The sequence below is a fragment of the Lissotriton helveticus genome, chromosome 9 (assembly GCF_964261635.1).
Source record: "Lissotriton helveticus chromosome 9, aLisHel1.1, whole genome shotgun sequence".
NCBI lineage: Eukaryota > Metazoa > Chordata > Amphibia > Caudata > Salamandridae > Lissotriton > Lissotriton helveticus.
This window is the reverse complement of record NC_136070.1, coordinates 494,853,137-494,875,596: the sequence shown is the minus strand read 5'-3', so window position 1 is coordinate 494,875,596 and position 22,460 is coordinate 494,853,137. Positions and strand designations below refer to the sequence as shown.

The window sequence follows — 22,460 nt, the reverse complement described above, 5'->3', positions numbered from 1 at the left end:
TAGGAGTCGTTGGCTCCTTGTGCTGACTCTGCCCCTGGTAACCGAGGGTGCACTTCCTGCCTCAATATGAACTCTTATTTAGACATAGAAAAGGGGTTCTGGATGTTTTGAGAAAATACCACCAAAATGGAGTTTTTAAAGGGGAAGTTACTACATCTCACCTTGAGGTAAGGTATTGTGACCAAAACAATGTAAAACTTTGAAAAAACTTTGAAAAAACAGAGGGTGTGTCTATTGGTGGATTTAATAGAACTGGTGCCACGGAATATTTTCGTTCATCCCTGATATATGGGTTTTAAGACGATTAACCCATCTTTGTTCTTTTTCGAACAATCTCTGTTCTGCATTATTCTCTTTATCATGTAGCGTTTCTAAAATGGTCCAACTGAGGTCATCACAAGTATGGCCAGCTTCAACGAAATGCGCACAGAGCTTGGTAGTGTTTCTCTTCAATCTCACATTGCTCCTGTGTTCTCCTATCCGGATTTTAATCTTTCGGCATGTCATTCCCACGTATTGTTTTTTGCAAGGGCATGTCACTAAGTATATTACGTGGGTAGAATTACAGTTCGTATGCTGTCTCTGTGACCAGGTTAATTCATTCGTGAGTTGTAGTGTTTTTGTCGTTTTTGTAAATTTGCACACTCCACATGTGCCACAAGGATAATGACCCGTGACTGGGGTCATAGTTGTATCTCTGATAATGGTTTTAGTGGACCTTTTTTTGGGCGTGTATGTACAAGTGTGTCTCGGAGATTCTTGGTCCTTCTGTTGGCAAATCTGGGTTTTGGCCAGTTTAAGCTGCCAGATGTAATGATCTGCCAATGTCTTCTTATTAGTCAGACCCTCCAGGATTTCGCGATTTCGCGGTTTGCCGCGAAATCGGCACTTTTTTAAAAGTGCCGCGATTTTTACTAAAATGCCCTCGAAACCGGCACTTTTGTTGAAATCGCAGCACTTTTACAAAAGATAATGCATGCCGCTATGTCCTGGGGGGGTCTGAATAGGTATATAGTGCCAAGAAACTACGAAATGACGAGTAAAAAGATCTTTAGGTAAGACATATTCCGATCGAGCCTGACCAATGTTTCAGAAGTATCAAAGATGCAAAAAGCCCATTCTGCTGTATTTGAGTTGCTAAACAAGTGTAACGTTGTGTGCATCTCACACGAAGTACACTACGGTAAAGTACACTGCAGAAAAAAGAACAAGAAAGTAGAACTTCACACCACAAAAAAGAGTCTGATCTCAGGGTCAAGAACTATTAATCAAATGACCGCCAACAACACACTGGAACATGGCCGTGCAGACGGATGCCCCGATCCCCCGGCACACTTCAGCAAGATGTGTCATTTAGTGCTGCCTGTTTATTTAGAAATCTTGCACAAGCGAGTTTGTACATTTTCATGCGGCAGTGAATCATTCATGAAGTTCCCCGCAAACAGTTGAGAAGGTAAAGGAGTGCTCGTCTGAGGCAAAGACCAGGACAGCAGATAAAATGGCAGACAATCTGAAGCATAAAAAAAAGAGAAAGGTAGAATGGTTGAATTGGTCCAAGCCACTGGAATGCGTGCCAAAGTAGTTAGCATCACATGTGGTTTTGCCTGTGAGTCACTCTGAGAGGTACGATGTTCCCACATGTGTGCTGTGGTTCTCTGAGAGATATAACACAAAGAAAGTGCACCTCAATGAGAAAGTGCAACAATGCTGAACGTTAGACTACTGTGCCCTGTAGCTTGTGTTTGACTATGTCTTTCTATGGTTAGGTAAGGATAATTTGTTCAGGCCCACTAAACAGCAGACGTGCAGCCCATATTGTGACTTACCAAGAGTATAGAGGAGCTTGAAGCCTGCCAATTGCGCACATTTGGTTAATTGTTCTTATCTACCTAATTTTGCCGCTTCTTATTCTTGTCCCAGCTTGTCAATCATGCCTTTGTCCCTCCCAATGAGCATTGCCTTTCTATCATTGCTTTTATTGGCTTGCATCCCTGCTTCCACTATTTTTCTTTCAGCCACAACTTTTTTCTTTTGTGTTAATCACTCCAGGAGAGTGCATGCGCTTCTGGTGTCTCCCACATGCATTTTCCTCCCCTGCAGTCTGTGTTGCTCTCCGACACCCTATACTATCGCGCAACTTCCTATGAAGTGTCTGGAAAAAGTACATTTATTCACATTTTGTCCTGAATTTTGACCCTCTGTCCTGAATTTTTAACCTTACCGTCTTGAATTTGCACCAATGCCATGTTGGCCACCCTATTCTGGAAACGAGAGCTGTGCAGTGTAGAGTGGGCGTGGAGGTGCATGCACTGCGGGGATGTGCGCTGGAACCGAGACCCGTGAAGGCAGCAGGGAGCTATGACAGATGCACATCCTAGGGTGCACCACCACTGAATTGGGCACAGCTGCTGCATTGGGGAGGCACTGAAACCGCGATATAAAGCACCGCCTTGCCGCACGCAACGCGGGACGCCTGTGATGCTGTTTTGCTGCCCTGGGCTGCTGACTGGCAGTCTTTTGCTTTTCGAGGGAAACAAAGTGTCTACATTGTAAATAAACCAAATATACATAGCTTCATGTTGTTAAATAACTAAAAAAAGAAGATATCTGTTTGTTGTAGGAAAAATGGCCAAATAAAATGCCGCAAAATTGCCGCTAAATTTCCATATTTGTGCCGCTAAATTTCCATTTTTGTGCCGCTAAATTTGCTAATCCATGCCGCTATATCCTGGGGGGTCTGATTAGTTTTTGTACTTCATAAGTGGCAGGGCAGAAAGTGGTGACACAGGTAACTAGATCTTTAATCGGTTCCTTAGGGTGGCTTTGAAGAAGGCAATCACGGGGTTGGTTGGACGCTCTCTTTTTGCACTTGGAAATTACTCGAGGAGTGTAATCTCTTGCTTGCAGTTTTTTGCAAAGAATTGTGGCTTGATTTTTATAGTCAATATTCTTACTGCAATTTTGTTTGTGTCGTAGGAACTGGCTGTATGGGAGATTGTCTCTTAATGGTCGTGGATGGTAGCTCAGATATGACAAGAGGCTGTTCTTGGCTGTTGGTTTTGTGTACGTTTTCGTTTCTAATTTGCCATTCTCACAGAAAATTGTCAAATCCAAAAAATCAATAAATTGGTTACTGGCAGTGGAGGTGAATTTAGGAAGAGGTGTGGCGCCGCGGCCAGGGCGACTGACGCTGGAATCTGGGGACCACGGTTCGATCCCCGGCTCCGGCGGCAGGTTAGCCCAGCACCATGTGACTCTGGGCAATAGCTCGCTTAATCTTCCCGACGGCCCCCCAGCGCCTAGAGACCCTTACGGGTGATTGTGCGCTTTACAAATGTGGACTTTTACTTTACTTTACTTTAATTTCAGCCATTGGTCTTGGTTGTTAAGCCATTCCATGAAAGTCGCTAGGTCCTTGTTGGTGTCCCAAATCAGTAGGACGTCGTCGATATAGCGCTTCCAGTATAATATACTGGAAACGAATGGGTTGTCATCGTGTAGGACGAATTTCTGTTCAAATTGGCTGACATACAGTCCTGCTACCGACGGAGCAAAGGAACTGCCCATGGAAGTTCCATGGCACTGCAGAAAGAGTTGACCGTTAAACTCGAAATAATTTTCTTTTAATGCCAATCGACAACACTCAAGAATAAAATGTCGAGGAGTCTGGTGGAACCATTCTTCCTGGAAGAGTAAATCTTCCAACATTTGCAATGTGTCGTCTTGTGGCAAGCTGGTATACAGCGACTCGACATCCAATCCTACTAGGACCATCGTGTTAGGATCGAAGGTTCTATCGGCTATTTGTATCAGAAGGTCTCGAGTGTCTTTTAGATATGTCGGGGTTTTTTGGACTAGCGGTTTCAGATATTCATCCGCGAATTTGGAAAGAGGTTCCAAAAGAGACCCGATACCCGAAACTATCGGGCGTCCTGGTGGCGGGAACTTGTTTTTGTGGGTTTTTGGCAGGGAGTAGAAGAAAGGGACTTTAGGTACTCTTGGTGTCATAAAGTCTGCTTCTTTTTTGGAAATCCATCCATGTACTTCAGCTTCGTGTATCATAATGGCGATGGTATTGGTAAGTCCTTCTGTTGGATCTGAGTCTAAACGCTTGTAAAACTTATCATCCGATAGTAGTGACAAGCATTGTTGATTTTACCCATCTTTAGTCAAGATTACAACCCCTCCCCCCTTGTCTGCTGGTTTTATGACTATATTGTCATTGTCTCTAAGTTCCGCAAGTGCTTTTTGTTCCTTGTTATTTAGATTTTGAAATGGTTTTTTATTGTTATCTAAATTGTCAATACCTTTCAGGATCGCCTGTTCGAAGGTTAATATCTCTACTGGAACTGTATTGCTTGATGGTAAGAATTTAGATTTCCTTCTCAGGGTTGTATCTCCATCTTTGATTTGAGTTGTTCCATCAAAGAAAGCTTTTAGTTTTAAGGTCCTACAGAACTCTGACAATTCACATTTAAGTTTAAAGGGGTCCAGCGGAGGAGTAGGTACAAAACCTAGGCCTCTGTTGAGGACATTTGATTGTTCAACAGTTAGAACAACATCGCTAAGATTCACTATCAGTGAGTTTTCTTGTTCGAATCTGTCTGCGCCGACGGCATGCTGCGGGTCTGTACGTTTGGAAGATGATCCTGCCATGTCAAGTTTTTCTTTTTGCCTCTTGTTTGGTTTTGGCCTCTTCCTAAAAAAGGCTGTTGTGGTTGATGCGAAGTGTTAGGGGTTGCCATCAGTTGGTTACTCATTTGAGGCTGTTGTTCTGTGCCTGGATGGTAAGGATTCATCCAACCACCAAATGGCGGCATGAATGGTTGGAAGAAAGGCATGGGATTCCCTTGAAAGAAAGGTGGTCTTTGCCATCTATTTGATCTGTTGTTTCTGTTACCTCGTCTTGGACCCCGAAATCTGGAGTTGTTATATCCCCTTCTTGTCATTGAGTGTTCTGAGTTACCATCAGAGCCATCGGAGGACCATCCTGTTGACTCGGCATCAGAAGCATTGTCCGTTACTGTATAGTCCTCTTTTGAATAGGGGTGCATCTTCTCTTGGCGGAACTTTTTTAGATCCTTTGCCAATTTTTGAAGTTTGTTTTGCATCAAGAACTCATGAGTCTCATCCATTTCCTTGACAATTTCATCAAGTCGTTTCTTGTAGATCTGAGGATTGATATTTCTTTTCAATTCATTTTCGCATGTTTGTATCTCTACAAGTAGGGCCTCTGATAGTCTTCTTGCTGTTTTGACTATGAGTACCAAATAGTCTAACGTGCACTTCCAAGATATGGATGACCAGTCTCGGCGAAAAGCTAGATCATGTAAAAAAATTCTCGGTGCATTGGACACCCACAGGCCTCTAGGTGCCGATTTGGATCTTAGATACTCGGTCATGATGATTCCATGTATTGCAGTTCGAATCTGTTCCCTCTTTTTTGTCGTTAAAGTTTCCCATTCATCTGTCTGGGCGATAGCTTCTGTTAAATCTGTGTTTTGTAATAGAGGTTGTGCCGCTAGAATTTCGTCGATATCACTACCAGTGAAGCTTAGTCCGCTATTGTTCTCGATCTTCACTGTTTTTAGCTCCCAGTACGAAACACCTCAATGCTACCAGGATTTAGCATGGGTGTAGTAATCCCGCAGCTGCACGCTGCTTAAAGTAATTCATCAAAATGGAGGGAAGAGGAATTATGGTCCGTTCAGTTCCCCTGAATCAATACTGAGGCAATCAAATGGGAAAGGACACTGGTATCTACTATAACCATTGGTTATTCTTGACAACCCTCATAAACGCTTAGAGTGTTACGTTGCGGTGTATCTTTTTGTCCGCCCCTTCTTTTGCGTTATGGCATAGTCATCGGGTTGTCAAAAGACGTGCTGTATGCCTGCCTCACCCGAGGCAACCTCTGGTAAGAGTAGAAGTGTCCAGGGATTTTAGGACAGCAGCTGAACAAATGTAACTGGAGCAGTCACGAGGGATATTAAAAGTCAGTGTCTCACCAAACTGAATTTTATTAAAAAAGGTGGGCACTGATTGTTAAAACTTGTAAGTATATTTTATAATCGAGTTACCAGATTATAATATCTTTCTCAAAAATGGTCGACATGTTTCAGCTCACCTGGGCCCAGCCGGGTCTATGGAGCTTTCGTCAGGACAAAACAGGGGGATATGGTACTCACACAACTTGTGCAGTATTCTGGTAATTTGTAGAACTCTCAAAATTATATTCCTGCATTGTGGGAACAAAAGTGAGAATCGAGAAACATACTGCACATTTTGAACAGTAAGGATTGCATATTGCACGTGGACAGACAGTAATATTAAGTCATTTATCTTATCAAGCAATCAATAGAATCAAAAGGTGCTTGTGAAGTGTGCGTCACACTATGCACACAGGAGCATAAAAAACTGGGAGAGGAGAGAAAGGCAGTTAAAGTCTAAACATTAAGTGAACATCGAACTAAGTAGCGGAAAAAATTCATTTTATGTGTGTAACGATGTCTCGGGTGGTTTTGTACATCGTGCTGTATTGGTATTGCCTAGTCACTAGATGTTGTAAATATAGGATACTTGTTATTAAAAATACATGGAGTATACATATACGTTCTCAAAGTTTATTCAATGACCTCTCAATCTAGTTGGATAAAAGTATGTTATTAAGGAAGCTCCCAAACAAATAGATTCCGTTACGCTGAGGAAAACAGAATAATTAAATACCTTCGTATTTGATGAGGTTCTCTTCCTCAGGGTGCGAAGAGTCGCATAAGGATAGTGTTTCTATCTAGAACAAAAAACACAGTTGTGGTCTTGGTTTAAATACCTGTTGTTTTCGGGAGTATCACTAAACGGCAACCGGACTTCCAAAACGCCGTTCTTACCCTCGTGTAGGAGTCGTTGGCTCCTTGTTCTGACTCTGCCCCTGGTACCCGAGGGTGCACTTCCTGCCTCAATATGAACTCTTATTTAGACATAGAAAAGGGGTTCTGGATGTTTTGAGAAAATACCACCAAAATGGAGTTTTTAAAGGGGAAGTTACTACATCTCACCTTGAGGTAAGGTATTGTGACCAAAACAATGTAAAAACTTTGAAAAAACAGAGGGTGTGTCTATTGGTGGATTTAATAGAACTGGTGCCACGGAATATTTTCGTTCATCCCTGATATATGGGTTTTAAGACGATTAACCCATCTTTGTTCTTTTTCGAACAATCTCTGTTCTGCATTATTCTCTTTATCATGTAGCGTTTCTAAAACGGTCCAACTGAGGTCATCACAAGTATGGCCAGCTTCAACGAAATGCGCACAGAGCTTGGTAGTGTTTCTCTTCAATCTCACATTGCTCCTGTGTTCTCCTATCCGGATTTTAATCTTTCGGCATGTCATTCCCACGTATTGTTTTTTGCAAGGGCATGTCACTAAGTATATTACGTGGGTAGAATTACAGTTCGTATGCTGTCTCTGTGACCAGGTTAATTCATTTGTGAGTTGTAGTGTTTTTGTCGTTTTTGTAAATTTGCACACTCCACATGTGCCACAAGGATAGTGACCCGTGACTGGGGTCATAGTTGTATCTCTGATAATGGTTTTAGTGGACCTTTTTTTTGGGCGTGTATGTACAAGTGTGTCTCGGAGATTCTTGGTCCTTCTGTTGGCAAATCTGGGTTTTGGCCAGTTTAAGCTGCCAGATGTAATGATCTGCCAATGTCTTCTTATTAGTTTTTGTACTTCATAAGTGGCAGGGCAGAAAGTGGTGACACAGGTAACTAGATCTTTAATCGGTTCCTTAGGGTGGCTTTGAAGAAGGCAATCACGGGGTTGGTTGGACGCTCTCTTTTTGCACTTGGAAATTACTCGAGGAGTGTAATCTCTTGCTTGCAGTTTTTTGCAAAGAATTGTGGCTTGATTTTTATAGTCAATATTCTTACTGCAATTTCGTTTGTGTCGTAGGAACTGGCTGTATGGGAGATTGTCTCTTAATGGTCGTGGATGGTAGCTCAGATATGACAAGAGGCTGTTCTTGGCTGTTGGTTTTGTGTACGTTTTCGTTTCTAATTTGCCATTCTCACAGAAAATTGTCAAATCCATAAAATCAATAAATTGGTTACTGGCAGTGGAGGTGAATTTCAGCCATTGGTCTTGGTTGTTAAGCCATTCCATGAAAGTCGCTAGGTCCTTGTTGGTGTCCCAAATCAGTAGGACGTCGTCGATATAGTGCTTCCAGTATAATATACTGGAAACGAATGGGTTGTCATCGTGTAGGACGAATTTCTGTTCAAATTGGCTGACATACAGTCCTGCTACCGACGGAGCAAAGGAACTGCCCATGGAAGTTCCATGGCACTGCAGAAAGAGTTGACCGTTAAACTCGAAATAATTTTCTTTTAATGCCAATCGACAACACTCAAGAATAAAATGTCGGAGTCTGGTGGAACCATTCTTCCTGGAAGAGTAAATCTTCCAACATTTGCAATGCGTCGTCTTGTGGCAAGCTGGTATACAGCGACTCGACATCCAATCCTACTAGGACCATCGTGTTAGGATCGAAGGTTCTATCGGCTATTTGTATCAGAAGGTCTCGAGTGTCTTTTAGATATGTCGGGGTTTTTTGGACTAGCGGTTTCAGATATTCATCCGCGAATTTGGAAAGAGGTTCCAAAAGAGACCCGATACCCGAAACTATCGGGCGTCCTGGTGGCGGGAACTTGTTTTTGTGGGTTTTTGGACACGAAGCTGAAGTACGTGGATGGATTTCCAAAAAAGAAGCAGACTTTATGACACCAAGAGTACCTAAAGTCCCTTTCTTCTACTCCCTGCCAAAAACCCACAAAAACAAGTTCCCGCCACCAGGACGCCCGATAGTTTCGGGTATCGGGTCTCTTTTGGAACCTCTTTCCAAATTCGCGGATGAATATCTGAAACCGCTAGTCCAAAAAACCCCGACATATCTAAAAGACACTCGAGACCTTCTGATACAAATAGCCGATAGAACCTTCGATCCTAACACGATGGTCCTAGTAGGATTGGATGTCGAGTCGCTGTATACCAGCTTGCCACAAGACGACACATTGCAAATGTTGGAAGATTTACTCTTCCAGGAAGAATGGTTCCACCAGACTCCTCGACATTTTATTCTTGAGTGTTGTCGATTGGCATTAAAATAAATTTATTTCGAGTTTAACGGTCAACTCTTTCTGCAGTGCCATGGAACTTCCATGGGCAGTTCCTTTGCTCCGTCGGTAGCAGGACTGTATGTCAGCCAATTTGAACAGAAATTCGTCCTACACGATGACAACCCATTCGTTTCCAGTATATTATACTGGAAGCGCTATATCGACGACGTCCTACTGATTTGGGACACCAACAAGGACCTAGCGACTTTCATGGAATGGCTTAACAACCAAGACCAATGGCTGAAATTCACCTCCACTGCCAGTAACCAATTTATTGATTTTTTGGATTTGACAATTTTCTGTGAGAATGGCAAATTAGAAACGAAAACGTACACAAAACCAACAGCCAAGAACAGCCTCTTGTCATATCTGAGCTACCATCCACGACCATTAAGAGACAATCTCCCATACAGCCAGTTCCTACGACACAAACGAAATTGCAGTAAGAATATTGACTATAAAAATCAAGCCACAATTCTTTGCAAAAAACTGCAAGCAAGAGATTACACTCCTCGAGTAATTTCCAAGTGCAAAAAGAGAGCGTCCAACCAACCCCGTGATTGCCTTCTTCAAAGCCACCCTAAGGAACCGATTAAAGATCTAGTTACCTGTGTCACCACTTTCTGCCCTGCCACTTATGAAGTACAAAAACTAATAAGAAGACATTGGCAGATCATTACATCTGGCAGCTTAAACTGGCCAAAACCCAGATTTGCCAACAGAAGGACCAAGAATCTCCGAGACACACTTGTACATACACGCCCAAAAAAAAGGTCCACTAAAACCATTATCAGAGATACAACTATGACCCCAGTCACGGGTCACTATCCTTGTGGCACATGTGGAGTGTGCAAATTTACAAAAATGACAAAAACACTACAACTCACGAATGAATTAACCTGGTCACAGAGACAGCATACGAACTGTAATTCTACCCACGTAATATACTTAGTGACATGCCCTTGCAAAAAACAATACGTGGGAATGACATGCCGAAAGATTAAAATCCGGATAGGAGAACACAGGAGCAATGTGAGATTGAAGAGAAACACTACCAAGCTCTGTGCGCATTTCGTTGAAGCTGGCCATACTTGTGATGACCTCAGTTGGACCGTTTTAGAAACGCTACATGATAAAGAGAATAATGCAGAACAGAGATTGTTCGAAAAAGAACAAAGATGGGTTAATCGTCTTAAAACCCATATATCAGGGTTGAACGAAAATATTCCGTGGCACCAGTTCTATTAAATCCACCAATAGACACACCCTCTGTTTTTTCAAAGTTTTTTCAAAGTTTTTACCTTGTTTTGGTCACAATACCTTACCTCAAGGTGAGATGTAGTAACTTCCCCTTTAAAAACACCATTTTGGTGGTATTTTCTCAAAACATCCAGAACCCCTTTTCTATGTCTAAATAAGAGTTCATATTGAGGCAGGAAGTGCACCCTCGGTTACCAGGGGCAGAGTCAGCACAAGGAGCCAACGACTCCTACACGAGGGTAAGAACGGCGTTTTGGAAGTCCGGTTGCCGTTTAGTGATACTCCCAAAAACAACAGGTATTTAAACCAAGACCACAACTGTGTTTTTTGTTCTAGATAGAAACACTATCCTTATGCGACTCTTCGCACCCTGAGGAAGAGAACCTCATCAAATACGAAGGTATTTAATTATTCTGTTTTCCTCAGCGTAACGGAATCTATTTGTTTGGGAGCTTCCTTAATAACATACTTTTATCCAACTAGATTGAGAGGTCATTGAATAAACTTTGAGAACGTATATGTATACTCCATGTATTTTTAATAACAAGTATCCTATATTTACAACATCTAGTGACTAGGCAATACCAATACAGCACGATGTACAAAACCACCCGAGACATCGTTACACACATAAAATGAATTTTTTCCGCTACTTAGTTCGATGTTCACTTAATGTTTAGACTTTAACTGCCTTTCTCTCCTCTCCCAGTTTTTTATGCTCCTGTGTGCATAGTGTGACGCACACTTCACAAGCACCTTTTGATTCTATTGATTGCTTGATAAGATAAATGACTTAATATTACTGTCTGTCCACGTGCAATATGCAATCCTTACTGTTCAAAATGTGCAGTATGTTTCTCGATTCTCACTTTTGTTCCCACAATGCAGGAATATAATTTTGAGAGTTCTACAAATTACCAGAATACTGCACAAGTTGTGTGAGTACCATATCCCCCTGTTTTGTCCTGACGAAAGCTCCATAGACCCGGCTGGGCCCAGGTGAGCTGAAACATGTCGACCATTTTTGAGAAAGATATTATAATCTGGTAACTCGATTATAAAATATACTTACAAGTTTTAACAATCAGTGCCCACCTTTTTTAATAAAATTCAGTTTGGTGAGACACTGACTTTTAATATCCCTCGTGACTGCTCCAGTTACATTTGTTCAGCTGCTGTCCTAAAATCCCTGGACACTTCTACTCTTACCAGAGGTTGCCTCGGGTGAGGCAGGCATACAGCACGTCTTTTGACAACCCGATGACTATGCCATAACGCAAAAGAAGGGGCGGACAAAAAGATACACCGCAACGTAACACTCTAAGCGTTTATGAGGGTTGTCAAGAATAACCAATGGTTATAGTAGATACCAGTGTCCTTTCCCATTTGATTGCCTCAGTATTGATTCAGGGGAACTGAACGGACCATAATTCCTCTTCCCTTCATTTTGATGAATTGCTCTGGAAAAGTTCCCACATTACAGAACCATAGATTTTTATGTCTGATTTTCTTGTCAAAAGGAAACATCTCTAATCAATGGAAAAAAATGTCTTCAAACATATGCACTAGAGAGGTATTGGTCCTAAAGCCACCAGAAAAGACGATATGATTATCCTGCCTAGTCTAAATAAAATTGCAGCATTTTTGCAGGATTTCTGAAACATTTTTTCCGCCATATCTCCTACCTTGAGGAATCTGTAAACACAGCAATCTTACACTCCCAATATTTAGCACTGCCTCCCCTTTTCAAGAAAGCCGGGTCAGCCATCTACCTGTTAACAAGAACACCTAACAAAGATAGTCAAAGATATAATCCTACATTCTATCATAATGACGCAATCCAATCAGAGTTATGAAAAGGAACTTTATTCTAGTCTGTAGTGTGTGGTAACAATTTATCAACCTATCACTATGAGACATCTTCAATGACTTTAGAAACAGGCCAGAAAACCCATACTAAAAAAGCCCCTAGCAGTCTCAAATAATTTTATCGGTTCCCAATTTGTCATTTGCCTCCAGTTTCCCCGGAACCCTGGCACTCACTTGTCTAACAACAGTTGATGTAGTACCTTTCTTTCATTTGTTATTTATTTAGATTATCTTCTTAAAGTGTACGTTCCAAAATCTCAATCACTTAATGTACGCAAATACGTTTTATGCAAAAATATCACTTTTTAGCTTGTCAATGGCAGCCTGCTTTATAAAGGTTGGTTATATGTCGTTACCACGAAATACGTAGCAACGCATGCCTTTTCCACGCATGCGTTACCACGGAATTCGTTTTCCCCTCATCTTCTTTGCCACGTCGTTCTTACGTCATAAAGAGGAAGCGGAAGTTTATTCCGCTTCCTCTCTTATGACACTGTTTTTTTCGGCACGGCGGGATCGTTTTTTTATGGGGGGGGGAGACCCCCCCCAACCCCCCTATTTAATCCTTCGTTTTTTTTTTTCGTGGTAAATACGATCGTTGAAGGCATACGCGTTGGAAAGACGTTTACGTGGTAAGTGCCTCGTTGTAAACGTTACGCGTAGTACTGCCTTCGTTGTTAATGATGTTTCCCATAAAGGTTCACCACACCAATCAAAGGTGTCTGCTTTCTTAACATTAGACCACAGCTACTTGTTATTTCCAGATCCTTTATTCCTACTTCCTGTCTTGTCCCTATAACAAGGCTTCATTTGCGCCCTGGCCTTACAGGGCATTCTGTTTGCAATGGTTTTTGGTTCTTTGCCCATTTGTTCGCATTTTTGTCCCTTGCTGCCCCCATCCCAGGGCTGTGGATTGTTTCTTCACCCAAGAACAAATACAGACACTCCCTTTCTGTGACCTCCTGCCGGTGTTTAACGAGGGCCTTAATCCTTTGCATCTATGCTTATACAGCGTTGATGTGGTTGTTATGCCGGCGATATGGGGTACATGCAAAATGTTAAATTCTTAACATCCTCTAAAGTAGCAAGTGTTTCTAGGAAATCCTAAAAATGTAGGCCCCATGCATTTCGCTTTCTAAGTTTATGTATTACCCCTGCTCGTGTCAAGAACCTTGTGGTATACTTTCGGTGACCCGTCTTTGCTTTTCATCCTGTTTATCTAGTGGCAAATTGGGAAAGCTGGAGCTGAACAAATTCACCAGGGAAGCCTTAGCTACAGCCTCACAGTACTTCTATCCACCTTACACCTTCCAGATTCGAGTTGGCGCTTTGTATCTTCTTTACAGCCTCTATAACACGCAGGTTTGCGAGCCGAAACAAAAGGTAAGATTTTTTATGGGGTCTGACGGACAGGGCCACTAAAATCATACGGCAGGGGAGCACTAAAGTATGTGGCAGGGTTGACTAAATTATATGTCAAGAAAATACAAATCATGCAGCACATTTTTTCATAATATAACTATATGGTAATATTGTCTGGAGAAAGATCTCGCCTTAATAGTACCACTTTAACAACCAAATACAGAAATAAGCAACTGAAAGATAGTAAGTTAGACTTTGAGAAGGGTCTTCTACTGTGCATGAACACTTCCCTACGTTTTTACTAACGTTTGAGCTAGAAACTAATGGTGTTTGTAAAAATCGGCAGATTATGCAGCAGAGGATGGATTACATGGCAAGCCCATAATTATGTGAAAAAAGCCACAGAATTGCATATTTGCTTATAGAGAATATTTTAGGCAATGAGACACATAATGGAAAAACCTGTTTTTCAATAGCTGTAAATGCTTATTGCTCTGAATGCTCAATACCTTCATTAGTAAAGTGATGATTTCTTGAGTGCTAGTAGTTTACCTCACCTTAATATGAGAACATTGCAATGCTGAGAGCACCACTGAACAAAACAGAGTGGCTCGGGGCCAGTAATGACTGTATAGGTCTTTGCCATTATTCCAGCGTTTATCTTTCCATTTCCCCCTTGTTAGGTCAAGCCTATCGGACAGCAAAAGCTGTCTAGTTCTGCAAGACCTATTTTGGGCTAACCAATAAAACACAGGGGCTTGCAGCCTGCCTATTGCTTACCATTAGTTGGCCTTACTGTCACTCCCATTCGCCTGCTTCTTATTCATGTTGCAGCTTGTTAATCTTATGATTGGCCCTCCGGTGGAACATTGCGTCTTCAGCATCTTTTTGATTGGCCAGCTTTTGTGCTTCCGTTGCATGCTTTTAGGGAACTGCTTTGTTTTTTTTGTTTAAGCTCTCCATGAGAGTACATGCGTTTTCCAGAACTTGCCCATATGTGCTTTTGTCCCCCCTCCACGTTACTTTCTCGCCCATGTGCTTCTCTCCCCCCAACTACACCCTGGTTGTACTCTCTCCCCTATATATGCTTCTCCGCGGGCCATGTTGCTGTCTTCCGCTTCTGTTGTTTCTCCCCCCACCCATCATGTTACTGAACCAACACTCCTCCAACCCTGTCACCCTTTCAATTTTTTTGAGCAATTTAAAATTTACAAATACATTTTCGGATCAGTAAATAAAAAGTATAGACACCCAGGACATTTAGTAGGTTGCCACATCACCAACTTTTTAATTAATTGCCATGCTGCACAGCAGCCACAATGCTGCACAGCATTGCTAAAATGAGTGGAAAAGCCAGTAGTTCTAATAGGTGAAACCATCTCCCTTTGCCAAAACTTTGCTAGAGAATGACAAAGTGGGACAGGTTGAGCAGCGGCTGTGTGGTGGAGCAGTCTAGGAGTCTGCCCAGTAGGGTCCCCGGAAACCATTGCCGCAGAGGCGTTGGTGGAAATCACTTAGTGCACGTGCCCTTCATTAATGTTTTGCTACGGTATCTCTATGAGCATTTAAGAATGATACTTTAGTTTCCCTAAGTAGTTTCTAGTTGATGGATCACACCACATGAAAATGATTTTTTCACTCTGCTTCCAAGTACAGGGAAAGACTATGGTCTACACTACAGTTATGAAAGCTGGTGTCTTCATCTGAGAAGCGGCTTCTGATTCACAAATAAACTTGCGCTTGAGCTCACTGTAACGACTGTAATTCAGTCTTCAGTAGAAGAAATCTTTTGTAACTTGCTAGAGGGCACAGATTACACTTGCGTGTAGGTCTTCGGTCCCTATTCTTTATCTTCATAAACAATGAAAGGAGTAAACGCAATAAACAAAAACACTAAGCAAATATGTTTTGGAACTGACCATCCTAACAGAGCAATCTTCACAAATCTTTACCAAGAGCACTCTTCACATCTCATTTAATGCGGAGTTGCTTACTTTAAAAGCTGGAGACCTAAGCTAAGCTCACCAAATCATGGCATCCTTGCGACTTCTAGAAACTGTGATTCTGGGATTTTCACCCTGTTTGTAAATGTGTAATTATCATGCATGCAATTGCGCACCTGTGCCTAATGCAATGTAAACCAGTTACATAGTGCGCTGTTCCATAACATGTCCCCTCCATCTTTTGTTTTCCGTAATGCCTTCTCAGGCAGACTACACCCATTCCCCAATTCCCTCAACTCTCCTCGCCCCCACAAACACACAGGCCTCTTAGTTAAGAAGCTCCTGCTGCAATGCTCATCCTATTGGCACTAGATCAGTTTTGTATGACATACACAGCCTAAAAAAAGAAAGTATGTAATATTCCGTACGGGTTCTCAAGTAGATTATATATTTCAATGATCGAAGAAATTGAGCAGAGGGGTGTTACTTTTGGGTAATGTCCATAATGGAGAGGCAGGTCCATCCTTTGACATGGGCAAGCTGGGCCTAGTCCTCGGCCACTGGTTTTCATAAGAGCTCACAGAAGTCCATCCTGTTGTTCCAGCTATTTTCTCTTCCATAAGTGATAGTGCATATGAGTATGCACACAAAGTTAGAACCATGTGCGTATGTTAATTTCCTCATCGTCCTGACCGTCTTGAAGTGTTGCGTCCTCAATCAAAAACGAAACCATGATGTGGCGGGAAGGGAAATTATATTCTCGACTACAGTTTATCTGGGATCTCCCTTCTTTTACTATCACGGCAGCAAAGGAATTGCCCACCCAGCTCATGATAACAGTACTGCAGGATCCGTCCCAGACACAAGTGTACACAGTTTATCTAATAGTGCTACCCTGCTGCTGTGTGAACCAGCTGCAGTGTGAACCAGCTGCAGCCTTCAGTTCTCCAGGACCGGCAGAAACACTGGACTAAGGCATTCTCGCAAGGGTGAATCTGCTCCAGCCGATCAGCCCTGCAAGAGCCTATCTACATTCGACTATTGGAGCCTCCCATCTTCAGAGGAGAGGCATTTACATACCCAACTTCACCCTGCTACTGAGATTGTGACTCTGCCCAAATCCCCCCTCATCCAGAAGCCAGGGTCCATCCACTCTTTAGGATTATTGGTAAGTGCCAGGAATTTAAACAGGGTGTCCTGTCCTGCCATTGCTCAGACCCAGTAGGAATTAAAGATTGACTTCGAAATCGGTTCCTTACTGTCCTTTTTCTTCATGTCCTTCACTACAGACAAAACTCTATTCAGTTTCTCAACATCAACTCTTAAACCCATTTAGATAACCCCTGTCTGTGATGCAATGCTTTTTACATTTCATATTTGATTCCATCAGACATGCCTCCCCAAAGCATATTTGTTTTTGTCCCTGATGTTGTATTTCTGTAATTTTTGGTTTTTATTTAACAGTCTTGTTTAGCGCGTACTATGAACAGTCACCACTAAGTGTCTGGGTGAGGTCAGGTTGTGTGTGACTGTTCATTACTGGCTACAACTGAGGGACCTGAAGTGCAGCCTGCAGGCAGTGTGAGTTTCTCACAGAGCCTGTCAGTGAATGACAAGGGTGTTCAGACTAAATGTCCCTCAAATCCTTGGCTTCTCAAAAGACAGTAATAATAATAATAAAGGCACTTGTAGAGCGCACAGCTACCTCGACTGAGGTGTCCCGGTGCTAAATCGGACAACAACAAAGCAGTGCCTGCGCAGATCTAGTCTCTACGACTGAACAGCCAGGTCTTCAAGGCCTTTCTAAATTCCTGTTCAGAGTGCATCATACGTAGTTGAAGAGGCAAGTCTTTCCAGCATTTAGAAGTTCCCACCTCGAAAGTTCTGCCCCCCGCCCCCATTCTCGCTTTAGCAAAACGAGGGATGGAGAGGTAGCGTTTATGGTTGGACCTTCGTGATCTGCTCTGTTATGTTATGTTATGTTAGGTAATTTTGTAGAGCGCACAGCTGCCCCAGCAAAGGGGCGTCCCGGCGCTGGAGGCAAAAAACAGAGGCAGCAGGACTATTACACGGGGAACAGAAGAGTTTTGATGGCCTTGCGGAAGGGAAGTAGGCCATCCAGGCAGCGGGTCTGTGCGGGAAGAGAGTTCCACAGCTTGGCGGCCAGATAGCAAAAGGACCTTACCCCGGCTCTAGCACGTTTCACACGGTGGACCACAGCCAACAGTTGCTCCGCAGAGCGTAATAGGCGGTTGGGGACATATGGAGTCAGCAGGTTAGATAGAATCTTTGGGGACGATAATTTAAGGATTTTAAAGGCAAGGCAGAGCGCTTTGAATTCAATACTTTTAGGTACGGGTAGCCAGTGGAGTCGCCTAATAGCACCCAACGTGGGGCTGGATCTAGGGAGCCTGAGTAAGACCCGTGCGGCAGCGTTTTGGACTCGCTGCAGGCGGTTCACCTCTGCCTTATTGGCGCCTAACATCAATGAGTTGGCGTAGTCTATTCGTGACAGAATGGTGGCCTGAATGATCAGCTGGCGTGTGGCAGGATCGAAGAACCCCAAGATGGGCCTTAGACCGCGTAAGAGTCCGAAACAGGTGCCAGACACCTTTTTTGTGTGCTCCTGGAACCCAAGTGTGGAGTCGAGCCAGATCCCTAGATTTTTTACTACTGGCTTTGGGGTTGGGGCACTGCCAATGGATGTAGGCCACCACTGAGTGCTCCAGAGCTCCTTGTTTTTTCTCTGCTGGTAAGGGCGAAGTCTCTTCCACAGATTGTTGGGGTCTCTGCCCTGATAGGCCTGGAAAGCAAACGTAAAGGCCTTGAATTAGACTTTCTTGGCCACCGGGAGCCAATGGAGTTGTCTAAGGTGGGGGGAAAATGCTGACGGAGAGGGACCCTGCAGCCCAGTCTAGCGGCCTTGTTTTGTACTATGTGCAGCCTATGGATCAAACCGCTAGGCAGTCCCACGTAGAGTCCGTTGGCGTAGTCGAGATGGAAGGTGACTAACGCATGCACTACAGTTTGTCAAGCTATCTCAGGCAAGAAGTCCATGAATTTTCTAAAAGTTTTTATCTTGCTAAAGCAGGCCGCAGATACATGCTTAACATGGGCAGAGAGGGATAGGTCATTGTCCCATCTGACTCCCAAGATTCTTGACCGAGTCCTTAGGTACAGGAGGAGATCCCAGTTCTGCCGGCCACCACAGGGCACCGGGGGTGGGACTGTTTGGTTAAAAAACAGAACCTCTGTCTTATCGGCATTGAGCTTTAAGAAATTGCTGCTCATCCAGACGGAAATGTTTTTTAAACAATCTCTAAAGTAGTCAATGACTGATGCCGATACCCCACTGAAGGCGAACATCAGTTGGGTATCATTCGCATAGGAATGGATCACCTATGTGCCAAGTTAAAAGGCTGTTTATGTGAAAGTGTGTGAACGAGATATTCATAGTATTGAAATATTGACAGTACCAATGGAAAAGAAATGGTATGTTGACAGGTGAAGAGAGATGGCATTTGTCTATGTGAGAGCAAAAGGAATGGTGAAGGGGAGGTGCACAACGAAGTACATGCATGAGAAAAATGAAAAGTCAGTGAGGAAGGGAAAGGAGATGACTTGTGAAACATGCAGCTGGAGGATTATAGTAAGGTGTGGGAAGAGAAAGGTATACATGTCCAACAGATTGAGAGGTTGCAAATAAAACTAGTTTGGGGAGGGGGAGACCACTACTCCTCCCACAGGCCTTAGTCATTTTAATTCAGCCTCCATTTCCAAAATCGAAACCTTTTCAGTTCTAATTCTTTGCATCATTCTCCTTTTTGTTATTTATCAGGTACTACTAATAAAAACTGATAAAGCCAAAAATTCTAGCTCGTTTGCAATACGTCTAGATGTAGTAACAGAAAACGGGAAGACACCAAAATAATGGTCATGATGCATCCTGTGTCAATCATGGTATTCTAGGTCATTAGTATTTGGCCGTTCCCTTACTGGCATAGGCCACGCCTCTTGGGAAAAGTGCTGGTTTAGCATAGCATTTTTATACCCCTCCCCTCTTTTCATCCTATTAAAGCACTGATAGGTAGATTTTCCATCCATAACACTTTATCACAAACATTTTATTGCATCCCTTGCTTGTTTTGGGACTTTCGGCTTTATCAGGGTCTTTTGAGATTAGATTTATGTTCCTTTCTAAATAACATACGTGTTACCTTTTGCTGGAGAAGTTTTGAACACCAAGCCAGTGTTTTTTCTTTTTTTTTTTGCACCTTAGGGAACTTTATTCCAATAACTCATACATTGGCCCACCTCTGTAGAACTTTGCTTATCATTTGAAAGCTGTAAAATGCTTAAGTAATTGTTTGTAATAAAGTTTAGTATCATTTTATGTCCACTGTTAGTCCATGGCCAGGTATTTTGAAAGGCAGGATTTCACCTAGTCACAAATGCTTTTTGGTACTTTTCTTTCTAAGTAATCTAAATATTATTTATTAGCTGACTAAATGTTAAACTCTGTGACCATGTACGAGATTTCATCTAAGAGTTCAAACTTTGGAGCTCTTCTTCCCTAAACCTCTGCGTGGTTTAGAATATTATTTGTTAATATTACTAAAAAAGGCACAACAAAGCAACAATTGCCTAAACATGAAGACATGGAGATGTGCAGTGCTCTCCTCTATTTTGTCAGACAGAAGCAAAGCGATCAGTTTGGTGTAAAAAATGCTTTTTCTCCATGTTAATTTCCATAGGAAACCTTAGAGACGGCTACAGCCTGAACTGCTGAATGGAATTACACCAAATTTGGCAAAAAGATAGCGCTTTGTTCAGAAAGCACTCTTCTTGTTAAATGGTGTAAACAAGTTTAGTAGTTCCTGAGAAATGTAATAATTTCTCAGATATACTAATATGAAATAGAATGTGTGGGGGACTCCCCCACGCAGCCCAGGGGACCTTCAACTCTGTGGCTATTTACAATAAAATGCGGAGGGCCATGCGCCCCCGCAGCCCTTGGGACCACCACCTACCTGGGGCTTAAATCAAGTTATGGCGGGGTCCGTTGCGGACCCCCGGTACCGGAGTTCACCACCTACCCGGGGCTACAGAGAAGATGGGAGAGGGGCCTCCATGGCACTGGGAACCACCACCCCCTAGGCCGGCTCCAGCAATGTCCCAGGGTACCCACCACTGGGACATTGCAGCGGGCTACGGCATGGCGGGAGCACTGCTTCCGCCATGCCATAGCAAACTCTGCTTCACTTCATCAAAGCGATAGCATTGAAAATGTTCTTGCTTCCATGAAGCAAATCGGAATTGCTTTTAGGCAGAAGGAGCTGCATGTTAGCAGCTCCCTCTGCCCAAATGCAATGCTGCCTCCTGGAGGAGGTGGGGAGCCGGCAGGGACCACGGGGCCTTGAGACCCCCCGTGGCCCCCAATGATGTGGCAGAGTCTCGGGGAAAGGGTCCCCTGGCCGAAATCTGCCTGGGAAGGAGGGCCACGGGGCCTCTCTCCTTTATTTTTATTTAAAGAAAAAAATGGGTCAGGCCCTGGGGGATAGGGTTCCCAGGGCCCAAAAAGAATCAAGGGAAGGGGGGGCCACATAGCCCCCCTTCCTAAAAAAACGAAGCCAGCCAATCATCAGAGGCCCCGCACCATACGTAGTTTTCTCCCTAAACATACACCAGTCTAAATTGTTTTCCGACATTTCCAGTGTGGGAGGTTGCTCCGCTCCCCATAGCTGGACTATATTTCTTTTAGCTAACATGAAGCCCAGAGTAGCCTATTGCGTCTGTTAGGTAGTTAAGTCGGTAGGCTCCCAGATGTTTAGGAGGCACCTACTCGCCTCCGGTGTCGGGGAGATCCCCAGTACCTTATGTAGAGTGTTGTGTATCTTGCGCCAATATGTGGTGATGTGTACACAGTCCCAGATGATGTGCATAAAGGTACCTGTGAGACCACATTACCGTTTGCATAACCCCATATCTGACAGTCCCATGTGTACCAGTCGGGGTCCCGTAAGGTAGACTCTATGTAGAATTTTATGCTGAACCAATCTCAGGCGAGCTGGGATGGCGACCTCCCTTGGGGATGACACTGCTGTCTGCCAGTCCTCGTCATCTAGCTCTATCCAATCCTGTACCTATTTGACCCTAAGCGCCTCAAGGGGATCAACTCTGTGGTTTATTAGTTTTTTATATATCACGGAGATCGTTTTTTCAGGAAGGTGGCCGTCCAGTATCCTATCCTTCAGAGGGGAGGCCTCTGGGGGCTCCGTATCCCCGGGCAGTGCCGATAGAAGCGAGTGACGGACTTGTACATAGCGGAAGTATTCAGCATTAGTTAGTTCGTACCCGACCTGCATTTCCTCGAACGATTTAATTCTCCCCTTCCCCCAGATATCCTTGATCGTGGAGATTCCTATGAGGTCCCACTTATCGAATCCTTTTGTTCTCCAGAGCTTACCCAGCCTCTTGGAGTCCCACAGCGGGGTGGCCATGGTCAGTTTGTCTTTCCAACCCAGTGTACCTGTGGCATCATGCCAGATTTGGACTGTGTGTTTAGTCGGCCCCGTTAATGCCAGTTTCTTCGGTCGAGAACACAAGGCTCTGTTATACCTACCCCCGGGAAGAAGCCATTTATCCATGGCATACCCAGGATCATCAACTCGGCCATATGTGCCGTGGTTAATCGCGGCCAGCTGGGAGGCCCAATAGTATATCTGGGAGGGCAATGCCTCCATCATACCAAGAAAGCGTTAGTTTATTCAGAGCGATGCGGGGCCTGCCCTCCCATAATAGATTCCGCTGCAGGCTCTCGACCTCGCGGAAATAACCAGGTGGCACCA

The 22,460-nt window shown here is 43.5% G+C and overlaps 1 protein-coding gene across 1 annotated transcript in view; it reads left to right on the top strand.

Moving 5' to 3' along the window:
- The window catches only part of SNAPC1 (small nuclear RNA activating complex polypeptide 1), a 149,425-nt gene that overhangs the window by 9,685 nt on the left and 117,280 nt on the right, over window positions 1–22,460 (top strand). Inside the window, exon 2 of the mRNA XM_078660332.1 lies at window positions 13,531–13,690. Coding sequence (XP_078516458.1) covers window positions 13,531–13,690 — 160 coding nt within the window. The remainder of the gene's footprint in view (window positions 1–13,530; window positions 13,691–22,460) is intronic.